We start from the raw sequence: 22,465 nt of genomic DNA, 5'->3' as shown, positions 1-22,465 counted from the left end.
GGATAGGGATTCCATTGTGCTAGGTGCTGTATGAAATCATACAAAGACATGTTCCCTACTCTGAGTAAAATTTAAGACAATATATGAACGGTGAGGAAAGAGGAACAAAGAGCAGGTAAAACTATGTGTTAGCTGTCCCTCTTATCTCACCATACACCATCATTAATCGGCTAAATTTCTTACACATACTAAAGTATAATTGGGTCTACAGGAAGAATTTGAATGAGATAGTCTTATGGAGCTCAGGAGTGTAGTTCTATGCATAAAGTATAGTATGGAAGAACATGCCTACACATTTGTTTTACAAACACTGACAGATGGGCAGCAGTCAAGGCATTGTTGGTAGACTGAAAGAGTCAAGGGGGTGGGTGAAATGCAGTAAGAGAAAGCTGGACAAGTAGTAAGGGGTAGGCATTGTGAAGAGACATGAAGCTGAAGACAAGTAGTTTGAGCTTGATTAAGGGAAAGTGCGGGAACCAATAAAGGGATTCCAAGGGGGCTGACATGGCTACAGTGATGAACAAGGGAAAGTTATCTTAGTAGCTGTGTTTTGATTTATTTGGAGGGGAGATGTGGGTTTCATGAAGGAGGTTACCATAGTCAGGAGAGCAAATAATGGCCTGGATTAGAGCTTTGTTTATCTGTACAGAAAAGAAAGAAGTGGACAAATCTTAAATGCAGGAAGAAAATGTGTACACAGCCTGGATGTGTGGGGCAAGAGAGAGGGAGGAAGCACAGGTGACTTCTAGGTTATAGGCTTCAGTGAAAAGGAAGATGGTGCTTTTTGTCAATAGTGACAGATTAGAGGGAGTGAAGAGGATTTTGGAGAAAAGAGTTTTTATTGTAAACTTAAAACCAGTGGAGTGGCTTTTTGATTGGTTTAAAAAAATTTCCTTCTTCTGGAGGGAGATAAAAAGGGTTAAAAGTAAAGTGAACAATTTTTTTTTATTTTTTTTTTAAAAAGGCTGATGAACTATCAGCAGGACATTCATTAATTTTAAGTTAAAATTTAAATCTTTCCTAAACTGCTTTATTTTTCAAATTAAATACTACGAAATCTACCTAACAATTTAAGTTAATAGACCTTTTATCAGTTGGACTCAGAAGGGAAAAGGAATGAAGCTGGATCAGATTTTAGCAAATAACAAATACACTGACATTTAATATAAAATACCACTATTATTACCAAACAAAAAGTGTCACAAAAACATCATAAAATGCAGCAGGTTACACTATTAAGTGATTAGTTTTCTACAATGATTCTAGAAGCTCTCTGGAGTAATAGCACTGATCTGTATACAGAAATCCTCTGTTGTGACAACCACCTGACAAATCAAGAAGTCATTAGTTGACAGAGTGCATTATCTGCAAGATATAAACAATCAAAGGGACATTAAAATAAGGGGAAAATATACAAACTGAACATCTAACTTGGCTCTTCTATTTGTACAAGAACAAGTTTTCTAATTCAGATAAAGTTTCTGATTGATAGAGGTCCAGATACAGGAGGTGCATTGAAACAGTATCTGACAAGTACAACTGGGAGAGATACAAACACACACATTAGCAGTACCAGGTCAATTAGGGTAGGTCTACACTGCAATTAGACACCTGCAGCTGGCCTGTGGCAGCTGAGTTGGGCTCATGGCGCTCGGGCTAAGGAGCTGTTTAACTGCGGTGTAGACGTTTGGGCTTGGGCTGGTGCCCAGGCTCTAGAATCCAGCGAGATGGGACGATAATCAGAACCAGGGCCGGCTCTAGGCACCAGCAAAACAAGCTGGTGCTTGGAGCGGCATATTTTTACGGGCGGCATGGCCGGCGCCAGAATGCCGCCCCTAAAAATGTGCCCAGGCCGCCCTAGCTCACCTCTGCTGCTGCCGCTCGCGCGCCGCCGCTCACTCTCCCTCCCAGGCTCTCAAACCTGGAGGGGAGGGGGAGATCCCGAGCGGCCACGGCACACGAAATAGCTGATTCGTGCACCGCTTCTCGGGGGGGGGGGCGCGGGCGGCCAAAATTGTTTTTGCTTGGGGCGGCAAAAATCCTAGAGCTGGCCCTGCCCAGAACTCAGACTGCAGCCTGAGCCGGAACGTCTACACCACAATTCAACATCATCTTAGCCCGAGCCCCGTGAACCCGAGGCAGCTAGCATGGGCCAGCCACAGGTGTCTAACTGCAGTGTAGACATACATTTAGAGACATTACACTAACCAAAATAGTCTTCAGCTTTGTTATAGCAACAGTCAAAGAAAAACAGTCAGCCAACTACATTGAACATTTATGTGCTTGCCTCTGTTAACAAGACATTCATGTTGAGTGGGAAGACATGTTCTCTTTCTTAAAATAAATTGTTTTGGGTTTTTTTTTATAAAAAGGAGAGGACTAAGAAAAGGAGTTCATTGTTAAAATGTTTTCTATTTTAAGCCTGCTGGCAGATGGGTGGCTTTGGATGCATTCCAAATAATTCTATTGCTTAAAAAAAAAAAAATTAACACAGCTTTTAAAGGTGTATACCTACATAATGCAATTCTTTAGGCTTGTAGAATCAAAGAATTGTAGGACTAGAAGGACCCTCGAGAGGTCATCTAGTCCAATCCCCTGCACTCATGGCAGAACTAAGTATTATCTAGACCATCCCTGACAGCTGTTTGTCTAACCTGCTATTTAAAATATCTAATGATGGAGATTCCACAACCTGCCTTGGCAATTTATTCCAGTGCTTAATTACCCTGACAGTTAGGAAGCTTTTCTTAATGTCCAACCTAAACCACGCTTGCTGCAATTTAAGCCCATTGCTTCTTATCCTATCCTCCGAGGTTAAGAACAACAAGTTTTCTCCCTCCTCCCTGTAACAACTTTTTACATACTTTAAAACTGTTATATCCCCCCTCAGTCTTCTCTTCTCCAGAACAACAAACTCAATTTTTTCCAATTTTCCCTTGTAGGTCTTATTTTCTAGACCTTTAATAATTTTTGATGCTCTTCTCTGGACTTTCTCCAATTTCTCCATAGCTTTCCTGAAATGTGGCACCCAGAACTGGACACCGTACTCCAGTTGAGGCCTAATCAGCACAGAATAGAGCCTGTCTTGTTTACAATACCCCTGCTAATACAAAAAAAAAAAGCAAACATCATTTTGGGATGTAACAGTGTTACAATGTTGATTCACATTTTGGTTGTGATCCACTATGGCCCCCAGATTCCTTTCTGCAGTAATCCTTCCTAGGCAGTCATTTCCTATTTTGTATGCGTGCAACCGATTGCCCTTCCTAAGTGGAGTACTTTGCATTTGTCCTTATTTAATTTTATCCTATTTACTTCAGACCATTTCTCCAATTTGTCCAGATCATTTTGAATTATAATCCTATCCACCATTTGCAACCCATACTACTTTCTGGAAACTGTTTTCCAACCAGTTATGCACCCTCCTTATAGTAGCTTCATCTAGGCTGTATTTCTCTTCTCTGTTTATGAGAAGGTCATGCAAGACAGTATCAAAAGCCTTACTAAAGTCAAGATATGCCACATCTACTGCTTCCCTCCTATCCACAAGGCTTGTCACCCTGTCAAAGAAAGCTATTAGGTTGGTTTGACACCATTTGTTCTTGACAAATCCATGCTGACTGTTACTTATCACCTTATTATCTTCTAGGTGTTTGCAAATTCATTGATTATTTGCTCCATTATCTTTCTGGGTACTGAAGTTAAGGTGACTGGTCTGTAATTCCCTGGATTTTTCACACCCCCGAGAGATATTATACTGATGTAAATTCCTAGTGTAGACCAATCCTAAGAGAGAAAAGGGGGTATTTACCAATTCTGGGACTTGATGGAGACTAAGATGGAGAGGCAGCCACTGGAGGAAATTAAGTTAAAAAAATAAATAAATCAGGGCTCTGACAAGGAGAGGTCCCTCAGCACTGTATCTTCTTTCTTACCCAGCACCTATCAGTTTTCTTTTTTATTTCTAAAGAATGCTTTTTGTCAATGTATTGCAACAATGAATGGACAAATAGATTTAGAACACCAGATAAATGTTAAACAATAATTACCCATCAACAATGAAACTTCTATGCACACTGAAGTATAAAAATCTTGCGTATATCTTAAAATAGCAATACAATTATTTGCAATACAATTATTTTCAAGTTAGGTCATGGTTCTTTTGTCACTTATTTAGCCTTTAAAAAAATAACCTAACAGGCTTGGCTTACCAGTCTGCCCTAAATTGCAGTATCTCACCGCTCTGCTCATATAAACTACGCACAGAACAACATTTTTTTCCCTAAATGCAAATACAGTTATTTAGCATACATACTCAGGATTTACTTATAAGTACAGTTAGATTGCAAAAGCCAAAAAATACAGTAAGTGTGGGGGGAATAGATAATGGACCTGCTGATATACAGTAAATGCCACTGGGCTCATCTCACCTGTTAATTTTAATATATCTAGAGAAAGCAGTAAACTTAAGGCTTTCTTTACTTATAAGTACAGTTAGATTGCAAAAGCCAAAAAATACAGTAAGTGTGGGGGGAATAGATAATGGACCTGCTGATATACAGTAAATGCCACTGGGCTCATCTCACCTGTTAATTTTAATATATCTAGAGAAAGCAGTAAACTTAAGGCTTTCTACATGTACAGCGCTGCAGCGGCACAGCTGCAGCGACGCACCTGTGCCACTTCAGCACTTAGTGAAGACACCACTGCCTACGCCAAATAGGAGAACTTCTCCCGTTGATGCAGATACTCCATCTTGCCAAGAGGCGCTAGCTATGTCAACAGGAGACATAGTGCTGTCTATACCGTGGGTTAGGTTGGTATAACTACGTCGCTCAGTGGGGCGGATTTTCCCTTGAGTGACGTCGTAATAGCGACACACATTCCATGCACAGACCAAACCCCACTGTGTACCACACCTAATTTTGAAACATGTTTTTGACCATTTTCTATTTGCCTTCTCTTGGGAAGAAAAAAAAAAAACATGAAAAAATGAAATGATCTTTTGAACAGCTTTACTTTGCATTTATTAGTATCCTCACTTAATAATGTCTTTGTTCATGCACTTGTTTGTTTTGGAAGCCACATACATTAATCTGAAAACAGGACTGACTACGTTCAACTGGAAAAGAAGATGGAGAGATTTGGGAGGGAGGGAGGAGACATAAGAAATGAGGGCTCACAGGTGGTGGACTGTATATTCTCATCTCCATTTACATCTGAAATTCCAAACATGCATACTTTAAAATTTATTTTACTGAAGGCTCCAAGGACTCAAAGTTTGGCATATAAAACTACAAAGCAAAATTAAATATTGAAGATGCTATGATTTCTGGAATCCAATAAATTCACATTCAATATGAAGTCTGGAAGATCCCTACATAGTTTTACTAATATTAAGTTTAATAGCTCCAAGATTTTTCTTAAGGAAATCTCCGATACCAAAAGTATAACTAAGCTAAGCATTTTAAAATTCTTAAAAAAAAACAAAATCAAAAACCCCTGTTTTATAATCCCTCACACTGCCAAAAGCCTGGAAGAATTAAGATAGCTACAACAAGATATAGACTTTGCCCACTTTCTCTGGCAAGGTGGTCTTATCCTAATTTTTAGAGAATATTTTGTTTCTAGTTTCTTTATAACAACTTTTCCTAAACACCAGTACTTCATTTTCCCAGGCACTACCACAGGAGACTTTAGTCTTGCATTCTGATAATTACCTTTTGTGTGTGCATGTGTGTGTGTGTAATCTCCTTGTAGGGAGCAAATGACATTTGGTACAGAAGCTGACTAGTAAAAGAGGCTGATGACGGGGTGTGAAGAGGTCTGCTGTAGTTTACAAAAGGGTGATTTGACAGATCTACTGAAATCAAAATTAAGGCAAGGAGGGCTGGTAAAGATGCCCAGAGCAGTGAAGTGCAAGATTTTATTTTTTTAAATAGAACCTAATTTATTTATACATTGGCCACTGTCAGAAGACAGGATACTGGGCAAGATGGACCTGTTGTCTGATCCAGTATGGCTGTTCTTATGTTAAGTCTGGGTGTCACAGGCTCGAGCTGCATCCATACTGTATTTTAATAACATAAGAACAGCCATACTGGGTCAGACCAAAAGGTTCATCCAGCCCAGTATCCTGTCTTCTGACAGTGGCCAATGTCAGGTGCATCAGAGGGAATGAGCAGAACAGGTAATCAAGTATCCATTCCCTGTCGCCCATTTCCAGCTTCTGGCAAATAAAGGTTAGAGAAACCATCTCTGCCCATCCTGGCTAATAGCTATTGATGGACTTATCCTCCATGAATTTATCTAGTTCTTTTTAGAACCTGGTTATAGTCTTGACCTTCGCAACATACTTTGGTAAAGAGTTCCACAGGCTGACCATGCGTTGTGTGAAGAAATACTTCTTTTGTTTATTTTAAACCTGCTGCTTATTAATTTCATTTGGTGACCCCTAGTTCTTGTGTTATGAGAAGGTGTGACAGTTACTAGTGATCCCCCCCTTAACAGCTAGCAGCCTTTATGTCAACCAGTGGCCATTAGGGGGAAGCAGACACCTCACTACACAGTAGCCTGAACTTTTGAACTGTCTTCTCTCCTCTGCCTTGAAGCAGAGGGAACTAGAGCTCCAAGCCAGTTTTCACTGACCAGATAGCAAAAGCACGGGTCTGACAACCATCAATCAAGTGTTAATACGGCAAGGGCCTTTGTCTGAATGTGTATAAAGGACCTGTAAAATGTGTGTAAGACAGAGTTTTTGTACCAAGGTGCAAAGTTCTCCTTTCTTCTGCAGAATAAAGTAACTCTTCCTTATCCCTGTCTGGCTGTTATTGGCTCTCAGCTAGGTGGACCCGATATTTCGGTGACAAAGGCGTAAATAACACACACTTACTTACTTTCTCCACACCAGTCATGATTTTATAGACTTCTATCTCCCCTCAGTTATCTGTTTTCCAAGCTGAAAAGTTCCAGTCTTAGTAATCTCTCCTCATATGGAAGCTGATCCAGACCCCTAATCATTTTTGTTGACCTTTTCTGTATCTTTTCCAATTCTAATATATCGTTTTTGTGATGGGGCAACCACATCTGCATGCAGTATTCAAGATGTGGGTATACCCTGGATTTATATAAAGGTAATATGATATTTTGTCTTATTCTTTAGCCCTTTCTTAATGATTCCTAACATTGTTAGCTTTTTTGATTGCCGCTGCACATTGAGTGGATGTTTTCAGAGAACTATCCACAATGACTCCAAGATCTTTCTTGAATGGTAACAGCTAATTTAGACCCCATCATTTTATGTGGATAGTTGGGATTATGTTTTCAATGTGCAGTACTTTGCATTTATCAACACTAAATTTCATCTACCATTTTGTTGCGCAGTCGCCTGGTGTTGTGAGATCCTTTTGTAACTCTTCGCAGTCTGCTTTGAACTTAACTATCTTGAGTAGTTTTGTATCATCTGCAAATTTTGCCACCTCACTGTTTACTCCTTTTTCCAGATCATTATGAATATGTTTAACAGCACTGGTCCCAGTACAGACCGGTGGGGTACACCACTGTCTTTCCATTCTGAAAACTGACCATTTATTCTACCCTGTGTTTCCTATTTTTAACCAGTTACCGATCCATGAAAGGACCTTCCTCTTATCCATGACATCTTACTTTGCTTAAGAGCCTTTGGTGAGAGACCTTGTCAAAGGCTTTCTGAAAATCTAAGTACACTATATCCACTGGATCGCCCTTGTCCACAAATTTGTTGACCCCTTCAAAGAATTCTAGTAGATTGATGAGGCATGATTTCCCTTTACAAAAACCATGTTCACTCTTTCCCAACAAATTATGTTCATCTGTGTGTCTGACAATTCTGTTCTTTCCTATAGTTTCAATCAATTTGCCCTATACTGAAATCAGGCTTACTGGCCTGTAATTGTTGGCATCACCTCTGGAGCCCCTTTTAAAAATTGGTGTCACATTAGCTATCCTCCAGTCATTTGGTAGAGAAGCTGATTTAAATGATAGGTTACAAACCATAGTTAGTAGTTCTGCAATTTCACATTTGAGTTCCTTCAGAATTCTTGGGTGAATACTATCCGGTCCTGGTGACTTATTACTGTTTAATTTACCCATTTGTTCCAAAATCTCCTCTAATGACACCTCAATCTGGAACAGTTCCTCAGATTTGTCACCTAAAAAGAATGGCTCATGTTTGGAAATGTCCCTCACATCTTCAGCCATGAAGACCGATGCAAAGAATTCATTTAGTGGGTCCTGAGAATCCACCAATAATCCCATGGGACAATGTCCTTTGTCCTTTCTATCCCAAGACTGGCCAATCAACTTTCAGGAAATGAAAGCAAACCCTCTAGTTCATGTATAGTTGTTCAGTGCTTAACCCTTCCGTTTTGTTCTGACCACTGAATTGCAAGCAGAGTGAACCTTCTACTGTGTTTGTTATGGCCATTGACACAAAGAACTGCTTTGCCAAGCATACTGCTAGCTGGCCATGGGAGCACAGGCAGATTTTGATCAGTCTCTGGTGCAAGGCGAGCAAACAGTTTGACTTCAGCAAGAGTTCCAGGAATGACCACGCATAGCAGCTAATAGCGAAGAAACTGGCAGCACTGAGGATTCACTGGACCAGTGCTAAAAGCAAATTAAGCAGCTCACAACCAACTACTGGCAAGCCAGGGATAACAACCACACCTCTGGGAACTCATTATCATCCTGCCCCTTTTATGAGGGACCAAGTGTACTGCACTGAGCCACCAGCGCTTCATGACAGCCTGATCAGCTGGGATGATGACCTTCTCATCCTTTAATCCAGTACAGGACTGGAGAGAAGCCAGATGAGGATGGTGAAGTGACTCTCGTATTCAACTCAGTTCCTGAGGAGACTTTTCCACTAGAGCAGCTGCATCACATTCTGGGTCTCTACTCAGGAGATTTTTTGATGTCCCATAGAGGCATGAAGGTAAGTTTCTTGCTCCACCGTTTTTGTTAATAATACTGGGGTGTGAGGAATTTCTGGTCTTTTACCCAGTGCAAAATGTATTACACGCTGTTGCCTGTGGCTTGCATCCACTAATGACAGATTGCACACCAGTGCTCTAGTGTAAATCCCCCTTCTCATCACCACTACCATATGGAATTCAAAATGAAGATCAGGAAGCACAAACAGGGAAACAAGCATTTAAAAATATTTTTTTACTAGAAACATGCACATTCTTACAGAGATTAGTCAGGTAATTTGAAATAAGAACACTTGTCTTCCCTTTTAGTATGCCATACCCTACAAATTGGGCACTCCACAATGTATCCAAATGCGAGCGACAAAGTTGGTTAAAGGGATGAAATGCAAGCCATACGAGCAAAGGCTGAAGGAACTGGGTTTAGTTTGGAAGAGGAGAGGAGATTAAGGGGGAGGGTGGAGATACGACAGCGGTCTTCAGATACTTGAAAAGCTGCCATAAAAAAGATGGAGAAACGTTGTTTTCTTTTGCCCCAGAGTGCAGAACAAGAGGCAATGGGTTCAAACTACAGCATAGCAGATTTAGATTAATCTCAGGAAAAACTTCCTAACTGTAAGAACAGTAGGATAATGGAACAGACTGCCTCAGAAAGTCGTGAAAGCTTCTTCACTGGAGATTTTCATAAGGAGGCTGGATAGTCATTTGTTTTGGACAGTTTAGACAACAAATCATGCATCTTGGCAGAAGGTTAGATTAAATGACCCATGCAGGCACTTTTAACACTATGATTCTGTAATTAGCTGCCTGTAAACAGAAAACTGCTTGAGCAACTGGATGACAAAATCAATTATCAAAGTACAGTCAGGAGGTTGTATTCTGTTCAGAAATGTACCAGGGAGGAGGAGGGGGGGGGGAAGGAGAGGGAGAATGGCTTTGTAGATGTTTCAGAGTTTGTATTATCATGTGCATTTGAATGTAGTCCCTGGGCAGATGCGTTCAGAGCAGTCTCTATTGAGTGTCGTATGGAGCTGGTCATCCATGCGAACACTAACACAGCATTCTGTTGATTCCCCCATGAATTTTAACCCAATCCCAGGCATTGATAGCTGCAAAAACATAATAGAAACTCCAGATTGGTAATCACATTTCAGGGAAGGGCATATTTCCTAGGCCCTCTTCTGTAGGTCACCAGCCCACTTCACTCAGAGATGTGCTGCTCCACCACCATAAGTTTGAAAACCTCTGTGGCATACACAGCTGGCTTGCAAGCAAGCAGCTTGAAATAAAATTTCCCTTTGCCATTCTGGAACCTCTGGGATTGTAATGTCCTCAAGAAAGTACAATGTCTGAAAGTAGAGAAGGCTTCTGTAGTAAGCTCCCCCCATGCCTCTCAAGGAGCTCAGCTATTTAAAAAACTGTAAACTGTAACTTGCCATTGACTGTGCAGTATTTTCACTGTGATTAACTGAGCTGAGGCATTCCTCTCAGAATATACTGAAGCTCAGTTTTACAGAGTATCATTTTTTGGCCTTGAGATTCCACAAGGCACTTTTGCCTGCGGATGGCACTGAACCTATTGTGAGGCACTGAAACAATAATATACTGTTTGATTTCTGCTTTTAGTATATTCGAGCTCTGCTGGTCCTTCATTCTTGGTAGAGTGGGCCCACTCCAGCAGGACCTTGGGATGCAGAATTGTCATGGACAGGTCCAAGCAGAAGTGTTTCCATGATGGTAGAAATTCTGGACAGGGCCAACAAGCAGGTGTAGTACCAGAGGAAGAAAAAAGCAGGGCAAGTGGAAGGCAAGACACTGGCTGCAAAGCAAGAGGACGGAGTTTCAGCATTTGAGGAGAGGCTTCCAGCACAGTTTCTAGAGCAGGAACATCAGCTCAGGGAGGAACCCAGAACCCCAGAGAAAGACCTGTTCAAGATGCTAATAATGCCTGCAACCCCCAGAGTACTACAAGCTCCTGATGAATCTGTCCTGAGTCCCCTCCATGGTTCCATATCCCGCAGATTAATTCTATGATTGGGCTGCCTGTGCAATTGGGACTTAGCAGCAACTGGACATGGCAAATCTGTTTCCTGCAGTCCTCCAACCCCATGCTGATTTCCCTTCCCCTGCAAGCTTCCACTCCAGTGCAGACAAAGCTCCACCCCGTGAACAACTCCAATCCCTGGAAGCGGCAACAAATAGGAAGGAACACAAACAGGCAGCCAGGAGGCACACAACAGTAAGGGGGTTTATTGTTTGAAATTGGTTGCCCTGTTTGCCTTGTTCATGCACTTTGTTAAAAGTTTTGGTGTTGCTTTATTACTATTGTTTTCATGTGCTAATAGCAACTGGCCTACCTGGCAATGACTTAATACTGTACTTTTCTAATATATGTTCAAAAATAAGGTTTTTATTTTGCTAAGAAATTTTATTGCCATCACTGCATCACATTACATAATGTATGCTTCAAATAATTAAGGTAAACACATGATAAGAGACAATTGGGAAGATGTATGCAAACACTATTTCTCAATACATTTCTCTACATCAATCCTCCCATAAACCCAGTCCCTGCCAGTTTATAAGCGCTCATGTCATTCATAATTACAATGCATAGCAATCCACCTCTCCCCCTACATTTAATTGCATGATGTGATAGCACCTCATTTATGTAAGGACTGTATAATCACACTCAAATATACTATTCTCCCTATTTCATTGGCCCATGAAAATCCATAACATGCGAGTACAGAGCATTCCTGCCTTATATTGCCCAGATGAATCCTGCCCGAGCTGTGGCAGGTGCACTTTCTGGCTGAGTGTACAAGTTCAGCAATCCATTACTGTCATAGCTCCATTCAGGAGCAAATGGCTCACCTTTGGCTTCACAAAGATTATGAAGAGCAAAGCAAACCACAATAATGACACTGATGAGACAGGCATCCAAATGGGTCTGTAAACAGCACCATAGACTCAGACTTTAAGGTCAGAAAGAAGAGACCATTGTGATAATCGAGTTTGACCTTCTGTGTACAGGCCACATAACCTCACTGACTCACTCCTGTGATAGATCCATAACCTCCGGCTGAGTTACAAAAGTCCTCTAATCTTGATTTACAGACTTCAAGTCCATCCACCATTTACTCTAGTTTAAACCAGCATAGTGACCTGTGCCCCATGGTGCAGAAGGAGGAAAATACCCCAGGGTCTCTGCCAATCTGACCTGGGGGGAAACTCCTTTCTGATCCCAAATATGATGATCAGTTAGACACTAAGCAGGTCCACAAAACCCACCAGTCAGACACCTGAGAAAGAATTTACTGTAGTAACCCAGAGACTTTCATAGAATCATAGAATGTCAGGGTAGGAAGGGACCTCAGGAGGTCATCTAGTCCAACCCCCTGCTCAAAGCAGGACCAATCCCCAGACAGATTTTTACCCCAGTTCCCTAAATGGCCCCCTCAAGGATTGAACTCACAACCCTGGGTTTAGCAGGCCAATGCTCAAACCACTGAGCTATCCCTCCCTCCATTTCCCATCTAGTGTTCCATCTCTGGCTGTTGTGAATATTTACTACTAGCAGTTGCAGATGGGCCATATGCCATTGTAGGCAATCTCCTCAAACCATCCCCTCCAGCGAGACATTCAACCACCAGTATGCACCTGCTGAAAGCCTAATTGAAGCTTCTTTTGCCAGGCCTGCTGAGATCAGTATGTTTGTCAGTAGTCAAGGCAAAAGGGAGCACACAGGGTCCCCCATGTTAACAGTGTGAACAGTATCTCCATTTATAACAGTATCATTTAGTGGGAATAGTGTCCCAACCTGTCCATGAATGTAGACTCCCAATCATCAGAAAACATTAGCATCATGAACTTTTCCAGTGCAGCCAATGTCGGTGTCCATAAATCTGCCTGTGGGGTCCATAAGGGTCTACCTAGTAACGGAGTAGTGCCCTTTGCAGTTTATGTAATCTTGGGCAAGAGGAGGGCAAACTAGGAGCAATCCTATCAATGGCCCCAGTATAATTTGGAAACCCCATTCCTCAAAACCAGGAGTTACTTCAGGGATATTGTTCATGCCCACCACTTTTGTGGACATCACATGCCTGATTGCCTTAGAAACCTCCACAACCATTTTACCCTTGATTGACTTTCCAACGCCGAACTAGTTCGCAACAGACCTGTAGCAGTTTGGGGTAGCCAGCTTCCACTCGGTTACAGCAACCTGCTTCGGGCCATTAGGGATGCCCTCATGCATGTCATATAATGCTGGAGGGTTGAGGCATACTGCTCACAAAGCTCCCAGAAATGTAGCTTTCTTCATGGGAAAGTTTGGGATTCACTGCTGGTCATCCCAGGTCTGTATGACAATGCAATCCCACCACTCTGTGCTTGGGGCCCGGCACCAGGTCAATGTAGGTGGCATCAGAGGCTACACAAAGTCACGAGCAGCATCAGCTCCATTTTTCTGTATCCTGTATCGCCCTCCTCCAACAGGTGCCTTTGGTAGGACAGAAACTGCTACAGGAATGTCCACCTCATGTCATGGCTGCTCTGCCCATTTGCTGGAGTAAAAGTGCAAGCAAAAGAACCTCTTCAAATGGTGACTCCTCCCTGCTGCTTGATCCAATTGCTGTGAGCATGCAGACCCAAAAGACAGCTCAGCAGGATCTATTGAGAACCTGGCAGGCTGTGATAACCTCCTGTAACATGCAGGGTGGACAGTCAAATTTTCCCACACTGCACCATGAACCAGGGGCTAGAGGAACAGGATGCCTGGCATAAACTGCTTTGATTCAGCCTGCATACTGCAGTGTGGATGTTGAAGCCGTGGGCTAAAGGCCCTGGTGCAGAAATTCTAAACCTATGGTCAATATGCAGTGTTGAAGCTTAAGCGCTGGGCTTGCAAACCCAGGGTTTGTGGACTCAAATCTCATTAACCCTAAGCTTACACTGCAGTGTACACATACCTTCTGTTGGCCACCCGTATATCCATTTATACTGTAAAAATAAATGCCACATATCTATTTGAACTGTAGTTTAGCTATCCATAACAGGGTAGCTGGCCCATTAAATGAAACTGGGCTCAACTCTCCTGTTCCAGTCCAGATGCTCCCAGCTGGACCAATTAATCAGACAGGGCAATACCTGGGGGCTAGAAAAGGTGAGTCAGAGCAAGCTGAGTCAGTCAGAAGAAGGGCCCTAGGAGATAAGAACTGCCAGAGACAAAGTGGTTCCTGCGAGCAGACTGAAGGCAGAAGAGCAGAAAAAGGGATTTTACTGGCTGCTGTCCCCCAAGCCAGAGAGCCTGGGCTAGAGGAGCAACAGAGGGAGATGCCTGCTGGCTCTATGCTGGAGTGCCAGAGCCCAGGGACAGAGAGGGCAAAAAGAAGGAGCAGCAGTGGAGGGGCTTATCCACTGACATCTTCTTGCTTGAGAGCTGGACCCTAAGGAACAGTGAGAAGGGCCAGGGGGTGTTTGAGGGATGCTTTCCTGGCAAGAATCGTCCTGGCAGAGAGGCTATGGGAGTTCCCACCGGGAAGAGCTGAGTTGCAGCCCCAGGTGGAAGGACTGGGGATGGCGGTCCTGGAAGATGGATGGAAGAGGACAGATAAGGAACCTAGCTGTGATGGAAGACACTGGGGTATGGTGACAGCAAAGACTGTTTGTTCGGAGGCGATATGGATGATGTGTTAGGACTTTTGTTAGAGTTTATTGCATGATATTTTGTAATAAACTGGACCCCGGGAGAGGTGATATTTAAGTCAGAGCCTGAAGTGGAGTCCTCTAGGTTATTCATGAGGGAAACTTGAGGTGAGGAGCCACTTGCAGGGCTGTCCTGAGGCCACAAGGCCTACCACATAACAGGAAAGTAAATTTGAAAGATTTTCCTATGAAAGTGATATAACTAAACCTTATATAGCCCAAAAAAGTGAATTTACACTATATTCAATTCAAATATCAAATTTAAATACTAATTATTAAAATTCACTATAATCTTCCAAAATTTAAGATAATTAAGAAAATGTTAGGCTATCAACACTGTTCTACAATCTGAAGTCTACTGCTTTTGGATGTATTCTATACCTGAAAAGATTTAGGAAGATATGCTAATTATACTCCCTTCCAGCATAGATTTTTATTTTGTTGCATCTACACTATTTACCATCATTAGGTGTCCAATGTAGTGTTATCCTTCTTCTTCTAGGGCTTGGAGTCCTGTATGCACATACTCCAAAGTCTAACCAAAAATAGCTGGTGGGGAAAAAAATTGTAGAAGCCCTCTTACTCTCTGTAAATGCTAGAGTCAATTAAACCTAATCTTCTTAGGCTATGAAATGATTAACAGTTATGTAACCATGTCTAATTTTAGTCTCAATGCTTCTAGTTTAGGTGAAGATCTAAGAAAATGGCATATATTTAAAAATGATTTTGATTCAGTTTTTTTGGAAGAGCATACTGGAAAAAAGAAGATTAAACAAATAATCTACTCTTTCAGGATGTTGAGATAACTAAACCTTTCAAAGGTCATACATCCATTGATAATTATTATCTTTTGTGAGTTAAGGGCCTGATGCAACTCTCATTGAAATCACTGGAAGATTACAATGAAAACTGGATCTGGAGCTAAATTCCATGATGCCCAATAGAGTTGAGAATGTAGACGAGTACAGGCAATGCTGAATAAATAGCCTATGGGAAGGCCACTGGATCCCAAATATAGCCTCAGTGGAAAAAGAATGCTAAATTATCAAACAGAAAGTATTATCAATCCTAGATATTTCTAAAGTACTCATCTTAATGTCTTTAAAAGTCCTAACTCCAACTTTTCATTCCAACTGTCTGGCCTAATAATGTATAAAGTGATCAAACACTCCCACCTTTCAAAAAATGGCTATTACCACTCAAAAGATGAAATTCACAGTCGCATGAACATGATCCCAGAAGGAGACTTAGTACTGAGAAAGTCCTAAGAATTATCCAGCTAGGTTCTGTTATTAAATTTATCTGTGATACAAAACTGTCAACTGGATTCTGTGTTCAACATTCGAGTCAAACGATCTATTTTCCATCTAAACACAAAAACTGAAACTGAGATCCCCTCTGGATTTCACTGGGATCTTCAGCTGTGTTATTAGAGGTGAAAATATAAAATATATAGGTAGTGAAATATAAAATACAAAATTCTTCTTTATAACAGGCTAATACACTAAAGCCAAACACAGTTTGGCAGAGGTCTTTTCTACTAAGTCTTTCAAAGTCGAAACAATGTATATGAGCTTCATGACTGATTATCCATAAGATCCAAAGATAAAATTTATTCTACACTGGTATGAAGGTTCACCTAAAAAAAAGAAATCAATGAATGTGTTATATTGCCCAGGCTCACACATTTGCAAGAATTTGTTAGATCCCCTGAATTCTACACATTAGACCACTCACATTCCAACAAGACATTATAAAACAGAAGACAGCTAAAACAGTCATAGTAATATAGGTAAAAAGAGAGCTACAGCATAGTATTAGCAAAGTGCTCTCTAGTTATAATATTAAGTGCCAATCCATGAGATGCTCTACAGTAATTAAGGCACCAGTCATGGCTTAGAGTTAACTCTAAAATACATTACAACTAAAAATCAACAAATACAGAACAGATAAAAAGTTAGAGTAGTCATTCAATGGAAAAAGAGGTCCATACAAGGATTTAATACATGATGAACTTGGGAAAAAAATATTTTTTTGGTTGTTAGTTGGCTGTTTTTAAATTGAGAGCTAAGGTGAGGCAGATGCCCAGAGAGAGAGAGAGAGAGAGAGAGACCTTCCACAGCTTAGGACTGGCCACAGGGAAACCAAACAAATCACATTCTAACCCCAAGCACAACAGTAGGACTCCTAAAAGGAAGTAGATGTCCCAGTACATATTTTCATAAAGATAAGTCTTGAACATAACCATTGTTTAGGCCATTCAGGCCTTAAAAAAAAAAAAAAAAAAAAAAGACAAACTAAAAAGAAGTCCATCCACCACTTCAAAAGCAGCCAATGAAAAGCTTGAGGGCAGGTAGTATAATTCTCATAATGCTGCTCAATACTGTGTGAAAGTGTGTTCTTGCATTATGCATTAGTTATTAACAGTAGGTACAGTTAATGGCAATTTATAGAAGGCAATGCCAGTGGATTTCTCCAAAATACAATCGTGTACTGTAACTCCCTTCCCTAAGGTGTTTATTTCACTCGGTATTCCTCCATGGATTTCACATTCTCCCCAGAGGTCTGCTGGCAAAGCCCACGACAGTAAATTGAGAAGTTGAATATAAAAGTTCCCATAAAACTATTGCACCCCTTCCTAACAGGAGTCTAGATTCTTCTCTGAGATCTGGTATTCAAATTTTCCTTGTCTCCAAGAGAGAGTGCCAGCACTTCTAACTCCCTCCAGTCTCAGCTATGAGGGAAGAAAGCAGTTTATATCCTACTTCCTCCCTTCTTCTCAGCAGCCCTGGGACTATATTGCCCAGGATTCTCTCTGGCTAGCCAAGGCAGAAGGGAGCCTTGCCCACCCAAACTTCAAGGTTCTGATCCCAGGCCACAGACAGAGGTAGCAGCCTGGATTCTCCTCAAGCCACTTGCCTCCCAGTTGCTTTAGTTGTTCCATGGATCTGGGTTTGCATAAAAATCCCTGTAATGCAGTAGGATGGCCCCCGAGACTTCCCTCCTCAGTCTTAAAGGACCACTAAACTCTCATCACCCAAGTGGGAAGCTCTACTGAAAACCCTATTAAGAGAATCAAAATAATCAAGCCTCACTGGGTCACAAGTCCATGTGTTGTGGTATTTTCCTACATTTAACACACAGCTCCCAATGGAAAGGGTGTAGCCATAAAAGAAGACAACCTCCTTATACTGACAAGTCTGAATCAACAGCAAAATTTCTTATCGATCTAATGATTAACAGAGCTACATAAGGGCTATATAGTATCATAATTATTTATTCCAATGGCTGAGTACAAGGCAGAAATAGCATTCAAGCTCCCATTAAGTATAGAGAATAAGCAAACAGGCCACTCCATGTCAATAACTTGGAGGATGAAGGGACAACTAGAAGCCACTTTATGGATGGTAGAGGAGAGCCTTAATGTCCTACTAAAACTCTGGCAGAATGATTCAGTGGCTAAATAATATTCTCCCAATAATATTCTCTCCAAAGACTATTGGAACCTTTCTAGAAACTGAAGTTTAAGGGTTAACCAGTCTGTGGCCCTCATCTCAGCAGCAACAGGGATGAGACCTGGCCTCAATGCAAATGAAGTGCTAATCAGACTATTAAAAGTTTGTGCTTGCCTTCCTATCGCATTTACAGTCCCAAACCACAAATAAGATCCAAGTTATTCCCACCAAGGAGTCAAGCCAAAAGACATCCAGGCCAGTCCTATGGTGCAATGGAGGCCATGGCATTCTAAATTGACATACAAGTTTCATTATATTGTTGCTCATCATTCCCCCCAACCATAGGGACTTATCACTGCTCACCTAAGCAAGCCTTTCCCTGCAAGCCCCCATACAGGGTCAATCCAATACACATTAAGTCAGTGAAAGGACATTCCATTGACTTAAATAGACAATGAAACAGATACATGAGGCATCTCTGAAGCCACTTTTCACCATTATGTTTCACCTGAAATATAGAAACTCCAGAAGCACAATCCCCCTAACACTGTGCTGCAATTTAGTTCAGTATTGTCAGAGTAGGGCCCCCCAAAATGAAACACTAATCACCACTTTTTGAAGTACACCTGTACCTCGATATAACGCTGTCCTCGGGAGCCAAAAAAATCTTACCGTGTTATAGGTGAAACCGCGTTATATCGAATTTGCTTTGATCCACCAGAGTGTGCAGCCCCGCCCCCCGAAGCACTGCTTTACCGCGTTCTGTCCAAATTTGTGTAATATAGGGTCGCTTTATATCAGGGTAGAGGTGTTCCAAGATTTTTATCTTGGACGCTTGCCCATATACAAGTATTAAATAGGCCCAACCTTGATTATTAGCTTATGAGATCTGACAAAATCACAGTCCAGGGAGCATTATGGCTATTATTATGTCAATTCTAGAAGAACAAGGAGGCATCTACTTACTGGCTTCGGCATTTTTCTCTCCTTCTCTGAATTTCTTGTTCAGTCAAAATCTTCTGCAAATTCTTTTGTCCCAGTCTGTTAAAGACAAATGTAGTATGGTTGTTATGCAATTAATCATAGTAGAGTTCATGTACATCATAGCAAATAGTACAAATTCCAACAGAGGTAAACAAATAAGTAGTCTACCTGCCCAAAACACACTTCACTCTGTGGTTGATCACTTAACATAAAAGCAATTGGGACATCTGGTAAAAACAGCAATGTCCTTTTACCAGAACTAGAAGAGCAGAGTGCAAGCAAATTAGATTCATTTTATTAGTTTTCTGCAGCTGTACTTTAAGTGAATAAAGAGACAATGGTGATCTAAAATGCTTTAGCACTCCTTTAACAACTTTGATATCACAGACTTAATACCAAGGGTTCTAAAGATTAGCCACTGTTTAAAAATTTCTTTAAAATTGAAGAGTGCTGCATAAGAGTTAAGTATACCTGCGCCACCAAAATTTGCACACTGAATTCCTATGCTATAATTTAATTTGTCCACCCTAATCAAGCTTTGACAGTGTGCAAACATGGAGAGCCAAACAGGATTTTTTAAATTAAGATATCCTTTTAAAAATCTATTTAAGGAGGAATACCCTGTTAATTTTGTAACCATTCAGGTGCACTAATTCAGGTATTCCCTTTTCCAAACAAAATGAGATGTATATAAGTTGAGGTAAAAAGTGAAATCACGTAGAGTGAGCAAAATCTGCTCTCTGAATTTTACTTCAAAGCAGCAAAGTAGTGTCACTTGCTTTAAAAAACAAAACAACACTTTTTACTGTAGTATAGATATAGCTGTAAAAGCATTTACTTTTATTGTGTTCTAGAATTTCAATTTAATTCTTCTGTACCACAAGAAACTTGCCTGCATTATAGTATTAGATCAGATCGCATTGTTATCTAGCCACCTTCTCCCCTTTGGATATAGCATCATTTGTAAAAGTTAGTCGTTGCTATGACCATTTTGTACAGGTTGCCAGGGAGTACAGCATCGTCCACAAAAACAACATTCACTTTCAGTGCAGTCGTATTCTGAAAAGTGAGTAAGAATGTGCTCACCACTACTGAATGCGGTGACTTGTCTGAGCAGCAGGAAAAAGAGGACAAGGTTCCTTTAAAGGTCCTACTGCATCTGGAACACAAGGGAGGCAGAAGGGCGATGGACTTACCTAAGTGGAGTGGAACAGGACATGGCTGGACCAGAGAGGGACACTAACCCACCATATGCACCAGATGAAGGGGGGGGGGGGGTGTCTTTATACTCCTGTATTCCAAAGGGAACTCTTTCTCAAACACTGATCAGCAGCTCTCCGTCCCACACATGGGAGCAGAGTAGAACCAAGTTTTATGATCTGCTGTGGGTTTGCGCTAGTCACCTTGGGGGGTGGGGGGAGGAGGCTGGGAAAGAATATTTCCCTCACCACCAAATTGGTTGAGAAAGGTTGTGGTTTTTGCCTTCTCTACAGCAGGTCGGGGACCCAGTGAGGTAGGTAAGGAGATTAGATTAAGATGTCGCAATTCAGTAGGTAGCAGGCTTGTCACATGTCCAGTGCAGATACTCATTACAGAAAAGATAGAGCTCCCTAATAAACAGGAATTGTAAGTGAATTTAGGGGGAGGCACCCCCTCAGGAATCCAGAAGGTGGCTTGGGGCTCCTAACATCTGCTACATAGGGAGACAACCCCCCTTATTTCTAGTCCCCCTTAACTCTAGTATAGGGAGGTGCAGGGTCCCAGCAACAGGATGGTTGGGAAGGAGGAGGGACAAACTGAAAATGAAAGTTTTTTCCAGATTTCATAAAAAACCCAGAAAATGAATAAAAACAAATTTTTCATAACAATTTTAGTTTTCAAAGGAAAAAGGCCCATTTTTCATTTCAAAAAATATTAGCTACTTCTGGTAATGATAAACAGAAACTTATTTAATTTTAAGCTAAGGAAGGCTTCTAACGTGGTACTGCTGGAACCAGTCTTATTTAACATATTCATTTATAATATGGTAGAAGGTATCAACCGCACATTATGAACTCTCCTCTGTGAATTTCAGTAGACTTTAAGGTTACTAGAGACCATCATGATCATCTAGTCCAGTGGTTCTCAACCTATTTACCACTGTGGTCCGCATATGCAGTTCTCCGTGTGTTATGTGGGCCACATCCACACAATATACACACACACACACATCTATCTATATCTATATCTATACATACATACACACACACACACACACACACACACACACACACACTACTTGGATGGCCCTGAGGAGGTCATATGGGCCGCACGTGTGCTGATCAGGCCGCTGGTTGAGAACCACTGACTAGTCTGACCTCCTGCACATTGCAGGCCACAGAACTTCACCTACACACTCCTGTAGGATGACCATAACCTCTGGTTAAGCTACTGAAGTCCTCAAATCTTGATTTAAAGACTTCACATTACAGAGAATCCACCATTTACTCTAGTTCAAACCAAAAAGTGACCTGTGCCCATGCTTCAGAGGAAGGCAAAAAACCCAGGGTCTCTGCCAATCTGACCTGAAAGAAAATTATTTCCTCGCCCCAAGCTGACTGAGTACAGTTGCAAACACCATGAAGAAATAATATATGGAGGTCCTAGAAAGATCAGAAACAGGAGCAAGAAAATAAAGGGCAGAAAATTGCTCATGGATTGCATTCATTTCTCAGATTCATATGATCTAAAAGGTTGACAAAACTGAGTGAGTTCACATAAGAGCAACAAAAGAATCAAGGGGCTGAAAGGACTGATTTACCAGGAAAGAACTTTACTATTTATATTTAGCTAAACAACAACTAAGTCCTTGATACAGAAAAGCAGTTAAGCACACATGCTTTAACTCCCATTGATTTCAATGACACTTTAAAATGTGCTTAAATGGTTTGCTGAATTGGGATCTAAGAGGAGAAGACACAGTAACACCAAGTAGGGAGATGAATTCAATATGATACATGGGGAAAAAAGAGAAAAAGAAAACTAAAAGTTAAGACTACTGATATTAGTTTAACCTGGTCTTCAAGGAAGACATGCATGATAATACCTGCCAATGAAGGTTTGTTCTTTGCTTACACCATGTTTACTAGTCATCTAATCCAATTTTTAGAAGTCAAAAAATTATGAGATTTCCACTATCTCCCTAAAAATACTATGCCACAGCCCAACACATTTCACCATTGGCAAGTTTTCTCTCATACACAGCCTAAATTTTTGTGCTTGGTTTTTGTCTGTTCATCTTTTTAGGCTCCTTTGTATCATACTAATAATCTAAAAGATTATTGCAAGTTTTGAACAGACCTGCCAAGAGAA

At 41.1% G+C, this 22,465-nt stretch overlaps 1 protein-coding gene across 5 annotated transcripts in view; it reads right to left on the bottom strand.

Annotated features, from left to right (window-relative positions):
- The window catches only part of RDX (radixin), a 123,304-nt gene that overhangs the window by 50,924 nt on the left and 49,915 nt on the right, over window positions 1–22,465 (bottom strand). For all 5 annotated transcript variants that reach the window (XM_024105839.3, XM_065581451.1, XM_065581452.1 and 2 more), the window contains one exon: window positions 19,097–19,171. In XM_024105839.3, the coding sequence (XP_023961607.2) occupies window positions 19,097–19,108 (12 nt within the window). In that variant the 5' untranslated portion in view covers window positions 19,109–19,171. The remainder of the gene's footprint in view (window positions 1–19,096; window positions 19,172–22,465) is intronic.

The sequence above is a fragment of the Chrysemys picta genome, chromosome 1 (assembly GCF_011386835.1).
Source record: "Chrysemys picta bellii isolate R12L10 chromosome 1, ASM1138683v2, whole genome shotgun sequence".
Classification (NCBI taxonomy): Eukaryota; Metazoa; Chordata; order Testudines; family Emydidae; genus Chrysemys; species Chrysemys picta.
The sequence above is the reverse complement of the archived record's forward strand: the minus strand, read 5'-3'. Positions and strand labels throughout refer to the sequence as shown.